We start from the raw sequence: 14,065 nt of genomic DNA, 5'->3' as shown, positions 1-14,065 counted from the left end.
TTTCTTGTAATTTCAATTTCTGCAGCCCTTTGAGGGCTAATTCAAAGTTTGTTACTCCTTCTAACTCTCACTCATAAGGACTTAAAATTCTATTTGCATGATCTTAATCTGTGGGAATCCTGTGAGGTCTGCATAGAAGGAAAACTTCTCCAAAGATAATTTGTATTTTCTTCATCCAGAATCCCAAGGTTCCCAATCCAGGAATGCTTTAAGACAGTTTCTTGAACTTCATGGGCAAAATAAATCCAAATTTCCAGGCTGCATGATAGCAGGACTATGGTTTCAAATTCTCATTACAGAACTGTGTGAAACTGAGGTGGAGAAAGACTAGTTACTGGATTGCTTCCTGTGGCTAAGTAATAGACGCTTCTGTCCACCCTTGGCTAGAGATGTAGTCTTCTAAATTGTGGCTTGGTTTTAGAAGTTTCTGCTCCATTTTCCAATCTTGCATGAGATCTAGGACATTCTTCCCATCCTGCACAGACTGTTGAAATTTAAATCTCTAACTGGGACTTCCACGCATCGTTGTAGCATTGCAAAATAGTATGGCCACTTTGGAAAATGCAATGGCATTTTCTTATCCAGTTAAACATACGCTTCATAAACAGCCTAGCAATCCCAATGATACATACCCGAAAGAAAACTTGTGTTCATACAAACACTTAGGTGCAAGCATTTTTAGTGGCTTTATATGTAAATGGCCAAAACTCATAACTTGAATGTCTAGTAATTGAGGAATGGATAAACAAACTGTAGTACACCCATACTACAGAATTAGAGTACCATAAAAAAGAATCATTGATGCATATAACATGGGTGAACCTCAACATACATACATATATATATATGATTTCATTTATAGAATATTCTGGGAAAGGCAAAACTATAGGGCCAGACAATAGATCAGTGGTTACTAGCCATTCAGGATTAGAAGAGATGAATCAAAAGTGTTACAAGGGAATTTGGGGAGGTTATGGTATTGTCCTTTATCTTGACTATGATGGTGGGTATGTGACTCTATCAATTTTCTAAAACTCAAAACTGCACATTGGAAGGAATGACTTATGCTTTATGTAAATTATACCTTCAATTTTAAAGGAAAAGAAAATCCCAGGACCAAATGGGTTCATCGGTGAATTCTACCAAACACTTAAGTATAATTTAACACCAATCCTTCTCAAACTCTTCCAAATTTGAGTCTTCCCCAAATTCACCAACTAATTTAAGAGGACCAGCATTATCCTATACCAAAATCAGGGAAGAATACTACAAGAAAACTACAGGCCAATAACCCTGATGAATATAGATATAAAAATATATTAACAAGCTGAATTCATGACACATTAAAGAATCATACATCATGATCAAGCAGATTTATCCCTAGAATGCAAAAAATGGTTCAACATATGCTAATCAATAAATGTGACTCATCCTAATAGAATGAGATTTAAAAAATAATATCATCTCATAGATGCAGAAAAAGAATTGACAAAATAGAACTCCCCTTCATAATAAAAAGACTCTAAATTGAGCATAGAAGGAATATTCCACCAAAAAACTTTTAGCACTAATCAATGAAGTCAGTAAAGCTGCAGGTTACAAAATCAACATACAAAAATCAGTTGCATTTCCATACACTAACAATGAAATATCTGAAAAATAAAAGAATCTTATTCACAACAGCATCAACAACAGTGTAATACTTAGGAAATTAACCAGAAGGTGAAAAATCTGTACATTGAAAACTATAAGACTTTGATTTAAAAAAAGAAAAAGAAAAAAATTGAAGTAGACACAAATGTAAAGATATCCATATTCATGAATTGGAAGAATATTGTTTAAATATCCATACTACCAAAACCCTTTTACAGACTCAGTGCAATCCCTATCAAAATCTGACTGGCACTTTCAAACAAAAAAGAAAAAAATTGTTTCAAACCACAAAAGACCTAAGAGCCAAAGCAATCAATCCTAAGAAAGAAGAACAAAGCTAAATGCATCACATTTCCTGATTTCAAACTACATTAGACCCTTTATCAATGCAGGGGTTACTAACTCCTGACTCCCCCAATACTTAACTACTAATAGCCTACTGTTGACTATAGTCCTACCAATAACATAAACAACACATATTTTGTAAGCTTTATGTATTATATACTGTGTTCCTACAATAAAGCTAAAGACAAATGTTAAAATCCTGAGAGAAAATAGACTTACAGTACTGTACTGCATTTATTGAAAAACATCCCTGTGTAAGTAGGCACATGTAGTTCAAACCCCTTCTGTTCAAGAGTCAAATGTAGACTACAAAGGTCTAGTAATCAAAGAAGTATGATACTGGCAAAAAAAAAAAAAAAAAAATAGACCAAAGGAACAGGATCAAGAGCTCAAAAATAAACCGCTGCACATATAATCAACTACTCCTTGACAAATAAGGGAAGAATGGTCTCTTCAACAAATGGTTTTGGGAAAACTGGATAACCGCATTAAGAACAAATTGGATTCCTGTATTACCACTCACAAAAAAATTAAAACAGATTAAAGACTTAAACGCAAGATCTGAAACCATAAAACTCCTAGAAGAAAACAGGGGAAAAGCTCCTTGGCATTGGTCTTGGCAATTATTTTTTGGATAGGACACCAAAAGCATAAGCTATGAAAGCAAAAATTAATAAGTGGATCTACAAACAAAAAGCTTCTACACAGCAAAGGAAACAATCAACAAAATTAAAAGGCATCCTATGGGATGGGAGTAAACATTTGCAAATCAGCAATCTGATAAGAAGTTAATAACCAAAACATATTTAAAAACTCATATGACACAACAGCAAATAAACAAATAAAAGCTGATTATAAAAGGGCAGAGGAACTCAATGGTCATTTTTCCAAAGATGTGCAAATGGTCAATAGGTACATGAGGTGCTCAACAACACTAATCATCTGGAAATGTATATCAAAACCCCAATGAAATATCACTTCACACATATTAAAATGGCTATCATCAGAAAGACAAAAAATAACAAGTGTGAATAAAAAGGAACCCTTGTACACGGTGGAAATATAAACTAGTATAGCTATGGAAATTCCTCAAAAAGTTAAAAATAAAACAACCATACCATCCAGCAATCCCACATCTGGGTGTATTATTGAGTATAGAGCCAAAAGAAATTAAAGCACTTCCTCAAAGAGGTATTTTCACCCCTATATTCATTGCCACAATACTCACAACAGATAAAACATAAAAAAATTTAAGTATATGTCAACAGATGAATGGCTAAAAAAGTTGTGGTACATATACAATAGAATACATTCAGCCACGAGGGAAAAAAAATCCTGCCATTGTCAACATTTCCGAATTGACTCGGAGGGCATTATGCAAAATGAAATAAGATAGAGACAAACAAATACTGCATGATACCACTTATACATACAATCCAAAAAACGTAAATTCAGAGACAGTGGAATGCTGGTTGTCACAGGCTGGGGGAAATGGGGAGATGCTAGTCTAAGTATACAAACTTCCAGATATAACACACATAAGGTCTAGGGATCTAATGTACAACATGGTCATTCTAGTGCCTAATCCTGTATTATGTAATTGAATTTTGCTAAGAGAGTAGGTCTTAAATGATCTCATGACAAGAAATGATAATTATGTAAGATGAAGGAGGTGTTGGTTAATACTGCTGATAATCATTTTGCAACATACAAGTCTATCAAATCTAAAAGTTATACATCTTAAAGTTACAAAGTGTTATAGGTCAAGTATATCTCACTCAAATGGGAATAACAGAAAAGACATTTTCAAATTCTTGGTACTGGCAGACATCCCTCCCTCTGGTTTTCACTTTTCTCCACATATTTGGCCTCTAAGAATTTCCTTTCTTATAAGTGCAATGATGGGTCTTCAAAGATTTTTGTTCCATTTTATCCAACATTTATAGGCATTCTGAAGCAGAATTTTTTAAAATATCTATTCTACCGCAATGCCAGAAGCAAAAGTCTGCCATTCTATTGAAGAACAAGACTTTCTTAAAATTTCATGAAGTTTTTAACTTCTTCATTTTATCAATGTATCCTGTTTCTATAAAGTATAATAACACAGTTATTGTATTACTCTCTTTATAGATAAGAAAAGCAAAAGCTCAGTGTCCATGCACCCCAAGATTCTGAGAATGGAAGCCAATTTGAAGATTATCCTGTCTCCCAGAATTAGGTCAGTCAGAAACATGTGGAGGATGATTTACACTATGCATCATCCTATGCAATCTTGAACAAATCACTCAACTCTGCCTAGTTTCAAAGCACCTACTTCATAGAATTGTTCTGACAATTATTCGTGTCAAGCACACAGAAAACTACATGGCAGAAGTAGAAAGAAGTGCTTACTTTGAATAAGCCATGCTTTTGATTGCGTTGACCAAGCCATACATTGCTTCCTGGGGGAAGGTTGGTTTCAGGAGGGTCTATCACACGTTCATAAATCCTGTAGAGGCAAAAAACACAGTTACTAGTGAAGAGGCTCAAAGCAGAACCAAAGGGTATGTATGTTGTTTGAAGCACTCATGGCATTAGCTGCTGGTATGGAGAGATAGAAGCAGTATGTGGCACATTTCAGATTATGGGTAACATGAATGTAGGGATCTACTTCCTGACAACACTTGGACACATTAACTGGACCTCTGTTGGCTTTCTGTTGTCACCCTTTGGGCAGGGAAAGGAGGAAGAAAACATTTTTAACTGTCTACTTTGAGTAATAAACCTTACACATGCTCTGTGAGTAAAGTGGTCTGATCCACATTTGCAGGTGAGAAAGCTGAGGTTCAGAGAACATAAATGGGTCAACCAAGTTAAGACAGGGAGTAGTAAAGTTGGGATGAGGATCTCCCTCTTCCTGGCTGCAAAGCCCAGGTACACCCCTTTGCACTCTACTCCTCCCTGACTTTGATTTATCTAGCTGCTCCTCACTTCTACATTCCTCTTAACAGAAGAGTAGTAGTTGCCCACATGACAATATCCTTAGTGCACAAAATCATACAACCAATATTGATTTATTGAGCACTTTTTTTTAATGTTTATTTTTGAGAGAGTGTGTGCGCAAGTGGAGGAGGGGCAGAGAAAAGCCCAAAGTCGGCTCCACACTGACAGCAGTGAGCCTGATGTGGGGCTAGAACTCACAAACCACAAGATCATGACCTGAGCTGAAGTCAGACACTCAACCAACCGACTGAGCCCCCCAGGCACCTCTTTTGAGTACTTTTTTTGATACAAGCTCCACACAAGGCAACAAGAGATAAAATAAGCCAGACCTACAAAATCCTGCCCTCAAGGAGCAAGAAAAGAAAGTTCTGTACATGAAAACAAAACCTTCCTAAGATATATGAAGACAAATAACTTGGAGGAAGCAACAGCCCCAGAATCTTTGAAGGTACCCACAGAACCTAGTGAACAATGGCATGGTCTCAATTGTTCTGCCCTACTCACAAATCCTGAGATTTTTGCTCTCTTTAGAAACAGTCTCTGCAACCACCAGCTGATCACAGGCCTCCACCTCACCTCTACCAAGTGCCTCTCAACACTGTCTCTGCTGAGAAGGGGAAGGAAGAGTTTGCCTAAGAATTCGACTTATCCTTAGATGCTCAGAAGGTTCTGGATGGGGTGCCATAGAGACCGTACACGAATTTCAATTCCTCCTGATGGTCTATCCTTCCTTGCCCTCTTCAGTACGTGCTCAGAGCAGTTGCGTGAGGAGCCAGCTCCAGGTACTGCCAGAGTAAGGAAATTCTGACAACTCATCAGGTCTCCGTGCTGGAAGGGAGCTGACTGTCCTCTGCCAAAGAGTGGCACATTCCTCCCCTGGTTCTCAAAAGGCAAGAACTGAGGGACCATCCAGTTGAGTCAAGGCCAATGAATGAGTGTGACAGTTGGGAGTCGGGAGCAGTCACACTGCAGCCTTGGAACTTCGCTGTACTGTCCATCACTCTCTTATTCTCCACTAGAAATGTGCTATTTCCTAATAATATATGGAAGGTATTCAATGGAGAAAACTCTAAATATATCAGCTCCATCTCAACTAATTATCTTTCCATTATAAATGGATGCTCAAACATAAGCAAGGAACAATTCTCCCTTAAAAAGGCAGGGTGTGTTTTCTCCACAGGAATGCAACCTTTTTCACATGTTAGAATGAACAATTTTAGATGAAACAACCTGTCAAAACTGCTTTAACCGAAGAAGCTGTTATATATCCTCCCTTAAAAAAGGATTTTTTTTCTAATATTCACAAAAAACTAGGAGCAAGCCAAATTTACAACAAAAGAGAAATGCGTAAATTACAGTAGATCAGCCTGATGTAATTTACTATGGTCATTAAGAGTGACAAATATGCAGGTTGTGAAATATGGGAAAGTATATACAAAATAATTTCCAGTGGAGGAAAGTGGCATGCAAAAATTATTTACGAACTATGGAGAGAACAATGCAAAAATTATGTTCCCTGTTGGTGAAGTTCAGAAGAAACCAGAAAGAAATGGAAATCTCTGTATTTAGGTAAAGAGTCAGAAGCATAATTTTCTGTAAGGGTGCTTCACTAACACAATGAAAAACACTGTCAAACTATTTATCTGAACCTTTCATTGTGAAACATTTGCATCTGTTGGAGGAAGAGCTTTCAATTTAATGCTTTCTTTTTGATTTTCGATACGCCAGAAGGTGAGCTCCAATGAGCAGACGAGGCCCGTAATCACTGGTTTATTAAGTGCATGAAGGAAGGAAAGATCAAAAAATCAACTTCCATCATGCCTTATCTTCGCAAGCATAATCGCTCCTTCTGCCCTAGAAATACTGGGCCTCAGACGCTTGCTTTCTCAACCATCAGCCCAAAGCAAGGCAGGGACCCTGATGCCTGTATCAAAGGTGTGTGCTGATTTCCAGTGTCACATAGCCCCCATCAGGATCCTCTCCTGATGCCAAAGAAAGTCTGCTGGCTGCTTTCCCACCAGCCTGGACAATTCACTCCAAATGGCAGACCTCACTGGAGAATTCCATGTAGCAGACAGAAACAATGAACTGGATTCAGACATAGCAAAATGAAGAGAGCTTACAGTGTTAAAAAAATAAAAATAAAAATAAAAATACATACCCACACAGGGGACCCTTATGTGGAAAAGCAGACAAACCCAATTTAAGGGACATTCTATAAAATAACTGCCTGTCCTCTTTCAAATGCCCATGTCATGGAAAGTAAAGACTGAGGAACATTTGCCAATTAAAAGAGACCAATGGGACATAAAAAATAAATATGAGACAAAATCCTGGCATGGAGCTGAGAGCAGAAAAAAATAAATCCTATGCCCAAGATTAGTAGGAACTTGGTGATACTGGAACTGTAGATTATATAACAGTATTGTATTGATGTTCAATTTCCTGATTTTGAGGCTTGATCATGTATATTTAAGTGTCTTGTTCTTCACTAATATCCACTGAAGTATTTAAGGGTAGAGTCATGATCTTTGCAACTTCCTCTCAAAGGATTCAAAAGAATGATGTGCTTAAGTACAGACATATGTAAACACATTATGTAGAGAGAGAAAAAACAATCTGGGCAAAGAGTGTATGATTTTTTTTGTGCCATTCTTAATAGTTTCTTTTAATATTAAAATTATTTTAAAATATGGGGCCCCTGAGTGGCTCAGTCGGTTAAGCGTCCGACTTCGGCTCAGGCCATGATCTCATGGTTTGTGAGTTCGAGCCCCACATTGGGCTCTGGGCTGACAGCTCAGAGCCTGGAGCCCGCTTCAGATTCTGTGTCTCCCTCTGTCTGTCTCTCCGCTGCTTGCACTCTGTCTCTCACATTGTCTCAAAAATAAACAAACATTAAAAAAAATTTTTTAAGTTATTTTAAAATAGTTTCGAGACTACGGCAAAAAAGCCAAAGGGTCTGTAATGTATACAAACTAAAAATACACACATTTAAAACAATTTTATAGCTATTAGCCAAAGACACATACAAATTTAAAGCCTCACATAAGGTATGTGGTAGTGTTTTCCTAAAGGAAAGGCAAAGGGAGGAAAAAGTGAAAGATGAATGATTGAATGAAGCAAAAGTATTGTGCAGACTACTGCTTTGATAACACATCATAAACTAAGAAATAAAATGATCACATCCCTATCTATTCCTCTTTTACAAAAGGAATTATGCCACCAACATGCCAAATATAATCAGAATCTTCACAGAAGGGCCGACCCCAGGGGTAGGGTTTAGGTGGGCTGGCTCATGCAGATAGGGCACAGTGATCTGTGATCTGTCACTTAAATCTAGGATCACCCAATTCAAATGAAAAGTCAAAGCTAATAGAGTGAACTCCTTGGTTTCCAATGTTGTCAGGAAATGGAAACTTGATATTCTAGCATTTTGTTTAATGAGGTCTCCTTCACATCAGTATCGGATTGTCTATCATCTGTGTGACACCGTGTTGGCTACGGGAACCCACACGGCAAAATTAATGTGGCCAAGTCCTTGTCCTCGGGTCAAATGCCTGAGCCAGGAAGACAGCATGCATGCACACACGTTATTCAGTGAAGTGCAATGATCTATGAAAGCAGAAAGAAAAACAGATTGCTGTCTGCCATAGTCAGAAAACACTTTCAAAGGCTGAAACACTGGAGCTCAGGTTTGAACGGAAAACAAAGTGGAGCTAACACACAGACAGAAAAAGCCAGCACTTCTACAGGCACTTAACGTGTACCCAACTTCTTTTCCCCTACAAATTCATTCAAAGAACATTCATTTCTGTTTAACCTTTTTAAAGCTGTACAGCCAAGTAACAGCTTATTTAGATACTAAAATGTAGATTAAAAACAATTTTTGGACCAAGTGTATTTTCTATGATATCCTAAAATTTCAGTATTTTCATTTAGTTTTAAAATATTCATTAGCTTCTTTTAAATGCTTTCAACCCATAAATCAAACTTTTCTATATTACTTTAAATTCTAAGCAAGCATCCTACGATCTTTTACATTCTTCCAAAATAGGTAATTCTCTGACATTTACACAAGTTTGACTTCTGTTGAAAGTTCATCATAAATTCATGTAAGACTGGAAAAAGATTCAGCAAAGAGAGGTAGATGATTTGCAAAGTTATTACAGTGTGTGTGGATACACAACCACTAACCCAATACCAACAAAAAATACACTTCCTTTTTTAGGAGTAAAATATGACAGGCTACTATTCCTAACACTTTTGCTTAGTCCAGTACTAGGCACATTCCTAGACCACTTGGCACCTGAACTGGTTTTAGTCAATCTATAGGAAAGGTTTCTGGGAAAATGAAAATAGCAGCAATGAGCAGGGGCCCGCACTCTAAATTCTTATTTCAGACTGTCCTCATGCATCCTTATCAAAATATGTATCCTGGAATATTACTCAGCCATCAAAAAGAAATCTTGCCATTTTCAATAATGTGGATGAAGCTAGAATGTATTATGCCAAGTGAAATAAGTCAATCAGAGAAAGACAAATACCATATGATTTGACTCATATGGGCAATTTAAGAATTAAAACAGATGAACATATGGGAAGCAGGGGGAGAGGAAAGAGGGAAACAAACCACAAGAGACTCTTAACTACAGAGAACCAACAGAGCTGGAGGGAAGTAGGTGGGAGATGGGCTAGAAAGGAGATGGGTATTAAAGGCACTTGTGATGAGCAATGGATGTTGCATTTAAGCGATTTATCACTGAATTCTGCTCTTGAAACCAATATTGCACTAGATGTCAACTAAAATTTAAAATATAGATAGATAGCAAGAAAGCAAGCAAGCAAGCAAGAATCTTTATCCTGACTGCCCTATATGTTAGTTCTTCACCAATCTCGGAGACTTTCCCCACCTGGATGACCCATGTGGCCCTACACTCCAGCATTTCAACATAGGACCACATACCTCACACTACTCACTCGAGTCTCTACGATTTTGGTCCTGGCTGAGCCTGCTTTCTCAGACCTCCATGCCAAGGAAGAAGGAATTGGTCTTTGCTGGTACCTCTAGGCCCAGCACTTTCGCCCTCAAGTGGCACCTGCGCTTCCTAACTGCTACAATCGCTAAACATCTGCTGCGTGTGCAGTAAATAAAACCCCCAACACAACATTCTTGCACCTGCTCAGTGGTCTCCTTCACCTGGACCTTCCCTGACCATCCTATATAAAATAGCTACTAACTGCTAATCACTTAGCTTATTCTCTTATCAAAGCAAGTAAGTCTCCAAAATTGTTGTAGCTCTTTGCTGAATGACTGTCTCCTCCTACCAGAAGCAAGAAAATCTTGAAAGCAGGGACCTTATCAGTCTTATTTAAGTCAGTATACCTAGTATCTGGAAGAGGGATAGTCAAAGTAAGTGCTTACTCCATCTATTTATTTATTGAATAAATGAATTCTCCCTAATACTATCTTCAGAATAGGAGGGCTATAGTTATACAAGTGCTACAGTAATACAGCCCAGAGATCATGATGAGCAATGAATGCATGAAACTAAGTAATATAGACTGAAAACTCAGGTGGTCAAGTGACATCTTCCTGCAGATAATATAGTTACTGGAAACAAGTGAAACATCATGACCCTTTTCAAGGGTCTTCCTCCACCAATCCCCAGTTCATGAGATCTACACAAGGCAGCCAAAAGAGCAAGATGAACCCCTCTCAGCTTTTCATCCACAAAAAAGATTGGGATAGCAAGTTTGAACCATAGGGCAGATCACTAACAGGAAAGCCAGACAGAAGAATAGGAGAAATAGTAATGTGAAAATTAATTAGGTCAAGCACAGTCCTTTTAATAAGCACATGATTTACTGCTTAAATCGACTGCATTATAATCGGTTCAAATTAGTTCACGTTCCCATAGGCTATCCGACACAAATAATGTATTTACTCTGCAATCATCTAAAATCTACCCTCCTTTATGGCTAAAGAAAACCCAATTCCCATTTAGTCATGTTTGTAGGCCCTGCACTCAAATGAGATCCTGCCTCTTAAGCTATATGCGGAGAATTATGGGAATTTTGCATGCCATTAGTACATATTGGTATTTTAACATGTATCTAATTTCTAATACAATACCATGCAAAATTAAACATCCAGTCAAACATAAAAACTGCTTGAGAGGAATGAACAATGCAAAGAGTAACTGACACTCCTTGTCAAAGTCACTCACTGAATCAAGGGCTCACATCAGAAATTTTCTTCACAAGGTACAACCTCTCTTTATTCATGACTTTGGTTAAGAATGCAAGTGTCCCATCCACTTAAAAGATCAGTCAATGTTCTATGAAGAACTCGATTTTCTGTTAACAGATAAAACCCTCAGAGTTCTATACAAAGCAATGCAGTGGTTCAACAATACTACTTATGAAGGAATATTGAATTTCTATTTACCTGGATGAAGAAAGACCTCTGAAGGGACACCAGGGTACCTTTCCCAATTATATACAAGAATTCATTTCCAATGTAAACCATGTGAATCAACGTGTATTATGCCACTGTTTAATAAGACAATATGAAGCCCAAATGGCATGCTAAATGAAGCAGTTTATCTTGGGCTTTGCCTTGAATTCAAGAACGTTCACACTCTTCCTCAAGAAGAAAGTTGCAATGACCTTCCCTTGCTAGACAGAGCCTCATCCTCCCCTGCCTCTTAGCTGGCACTAGTGAATACCAAGGCACTTTTTGGAGAAAGTTCCCTATAGAGAAAACAAGGCAATTCCCATGCTGTTCCCCTCCTCACTAAAAGGTGGGGAATGACCTTGCACAGGAGGCTAAGTCCCTCTTTGGTCTTATGGTAAGAAAGGCATAATACAACCTTTCCAGTCTTCACATCATAGGGCAAATGTGAGAACAGATTTCTTCATGTAGACTGGGGGGGAAAAAAAGGCATCTATACTATCATTAGCAGTATTCTTGGCCCTGACAATTGCTGAGCATTCATGGAAATCTACAAAATACTTCCTCAAAACTTAACTTGACAGGAGTGTCTGCCAACTGCGTACATTGGTGAGCTACTTGTTGAATTTCCATGTCAGGTTGTCTGGCTGTTAATTATGTGCTAATATGGAATACATATCACACAGGGATTTGTACCAAAAACAACAACAACAAAAACCATGAAATGAAAGGAATGCCCCAAAAGAGGAGCTCTGCAGTCTCCTCCTACCCATCTGTTTAGCAAAAACAGCTGACAACAAATGACTAGATTAAAAAATACACCTCTGGCATTATACAGGAGAAAACAGACTAGACAGGGAGATGGATTATAGAAATGAATAGAGTATGCCCCCAACATGTAAGAACTGAGTTCTGAGCTAAATCCATACAGAGCTCAGGAGCAAGGACAGTAGCAGGGCTCAGCAGGTTTCCAAACTGTTCCTTGCCAGCTGACCGCAGAGTAAATACAAATGCAAACAAAAAAGAGGCAGCAAAGTTGAAATCTGGAAGGAGATACCTTTGTTGTGGTAAATAAGGAAGGCAACAGTTCAAATTAAATTAACAAATACTTCTGGGAGACTTTGCCAGAAAAAGTCTCTCCAGAGAGAGGAGAGGTCTTCCCAGAGACAACCAAGTCCTCAGGTGACCTGCTTCATCCACTTAGAAAACATGTATCAAATTCATCCCTTTTCTGGGTTATTATCCAAAATATATGAAGAATGTCTATAACTCAAAAACGAAACAATAAAGCAATAACGAGATGGGTGGCAGACACGAATAGACATTTTTTCAAAGAAAACCCAGAGATGCCAAACAGACACCTGAAAAGATACTCAACATCACTCATCACGGAAGCGCAAATCAGAACCACAATGTGATCATCTCACACCTGTCAGAATGGCTAAAGTCAAAAATAAATAACAAAAGTTGGCAAAGATATGGAGAAAAAGGAACCCTCATGCACTATTGGTGGGAATGTAAAACGGTGCTGGCATTGAGGAAAACAGTATGGAGACCCCTCAAAAAATTAAAAATAGAATTTCCATATGATTTAATAATTCCACTGCTGAGTATTTACCCCCAAAAAATGAAAACACTAATTCAAAAAGATACATGCACCCCCTGTGTTTATTGTACCATTATTAACAATAGTCAAAATATGAAATCGACTGAGGTGTTTAAGCACAGATGAGAAAAGAATATGTGGTATAGGGAGTTAAGATGCAGAAGTGCAGGACCCTGGGCTTTCCTCATCCCTCAAACACAACCGTATTGAGGTCGTATCACTTGGAACACCAGAGAAATCCATCTGTGGAGTGGCAGAAGTGTCTGCATAGTTGGAGGGAGACAGAGGGGCGGGTGCCAGGGTCATGGAAGTGAATGGGGGGAGGGAGAAAAATGGCAGTGCCGCAGAGAGGAGGGAACCCCTTCTGTGGAGAGACAAAAGAGAGAGAAAAAGAGAGGGGTTGAGAAAGGGCAGCACTGAGTTCGCACAAGAGGAAAATATCTCTAGACCACGGACTGGGGAATGAGAAGTAGTGAACATCACAGATATTTTGTGTGTGTGTGTGTGTGTGTGTGTGTGTGTGTGTGTGTGTGTGTGTGTGAAGTGTTTAGAGCTCAAACTCTGAGGTTTTGGGAGTTTAAGAGTTTCTCTGGAGCAGAGCTATGGTGCGCACCCCTGGGGAGGAGGGAGCTGATCCCAGAGTGCACAATGTGGTGTAAACACCTCCATGACACACTGGGAGAGAACATTCCCCTGCTTCCTGGAGTACTTTTCGAAGAAAGTATAGAGCCTCCCCAAGGATAAAAGACCCTGCAGGCACCAGCAAAAGGCCTTTCATTGGCAGGGGACAGAGGCACATCAAGAGAGACGATAACCTTTCCTGCTTTTAGTGGTGCTACACATGGATTCCACACACTGTGCAGGTGTATTTTCGGGGACAATGGACATTAGACACAGTGCAGAAAGGCTCTACCCCAGAGGAGGCAGCAGACTGCATGGTGCCTGGTCCATTAAATCTGAGCCTCACACCCAAGGAAAAAAAAAATGCAGGAGGGGCGCCTGGGTGGCTTAGTCAGTTAAATGTC

The 14,065-nt window shown here is 38.7% G+C and overlaps 1 protein-coding gene across 1 annotated transcript in view; it reads right to left on the bottom strand.

Annotated features, from left to right (window-relative positions):
• NELL1 (neural EGFL like 1) overlaps nucleotides 1–14,065 on the bottom strand; it is a 900,960-nt gene that overhangs the window by 725,308 nt on the left and 161,587 nt on the right. Inside the window, exon 5 of the mRNA XM_030333128.2 lies at nucleotides 4,390–4,486. Within this exon, the coding sequence (XP_030188988.1) occupies nucleotides 4,390–4,486 (97 nt within the window). The remainder of the gene's footprint in view (nucleotides 1–4,389; nucleotides 4,487–14,065) is intronic.

Source organism: Lynx canadensis, chromosome D1, assembly GCF_007474595.2.
Source record: "Lynx canadensis isolate LIC74 chromosome D1, mLynCan4.pri.v2, whole genome shotgun sequence".
Lineage (NCBI taxonomy): Eukaryota > Metazoa > Chordata > Mammalia > Carnivora > Felidae > Lynx > Lynx canadensis.
Note: the sequence above shows the minus strand (reverse complement) of the source record. Positions and strands in the feature narration are given on the sequence as shown.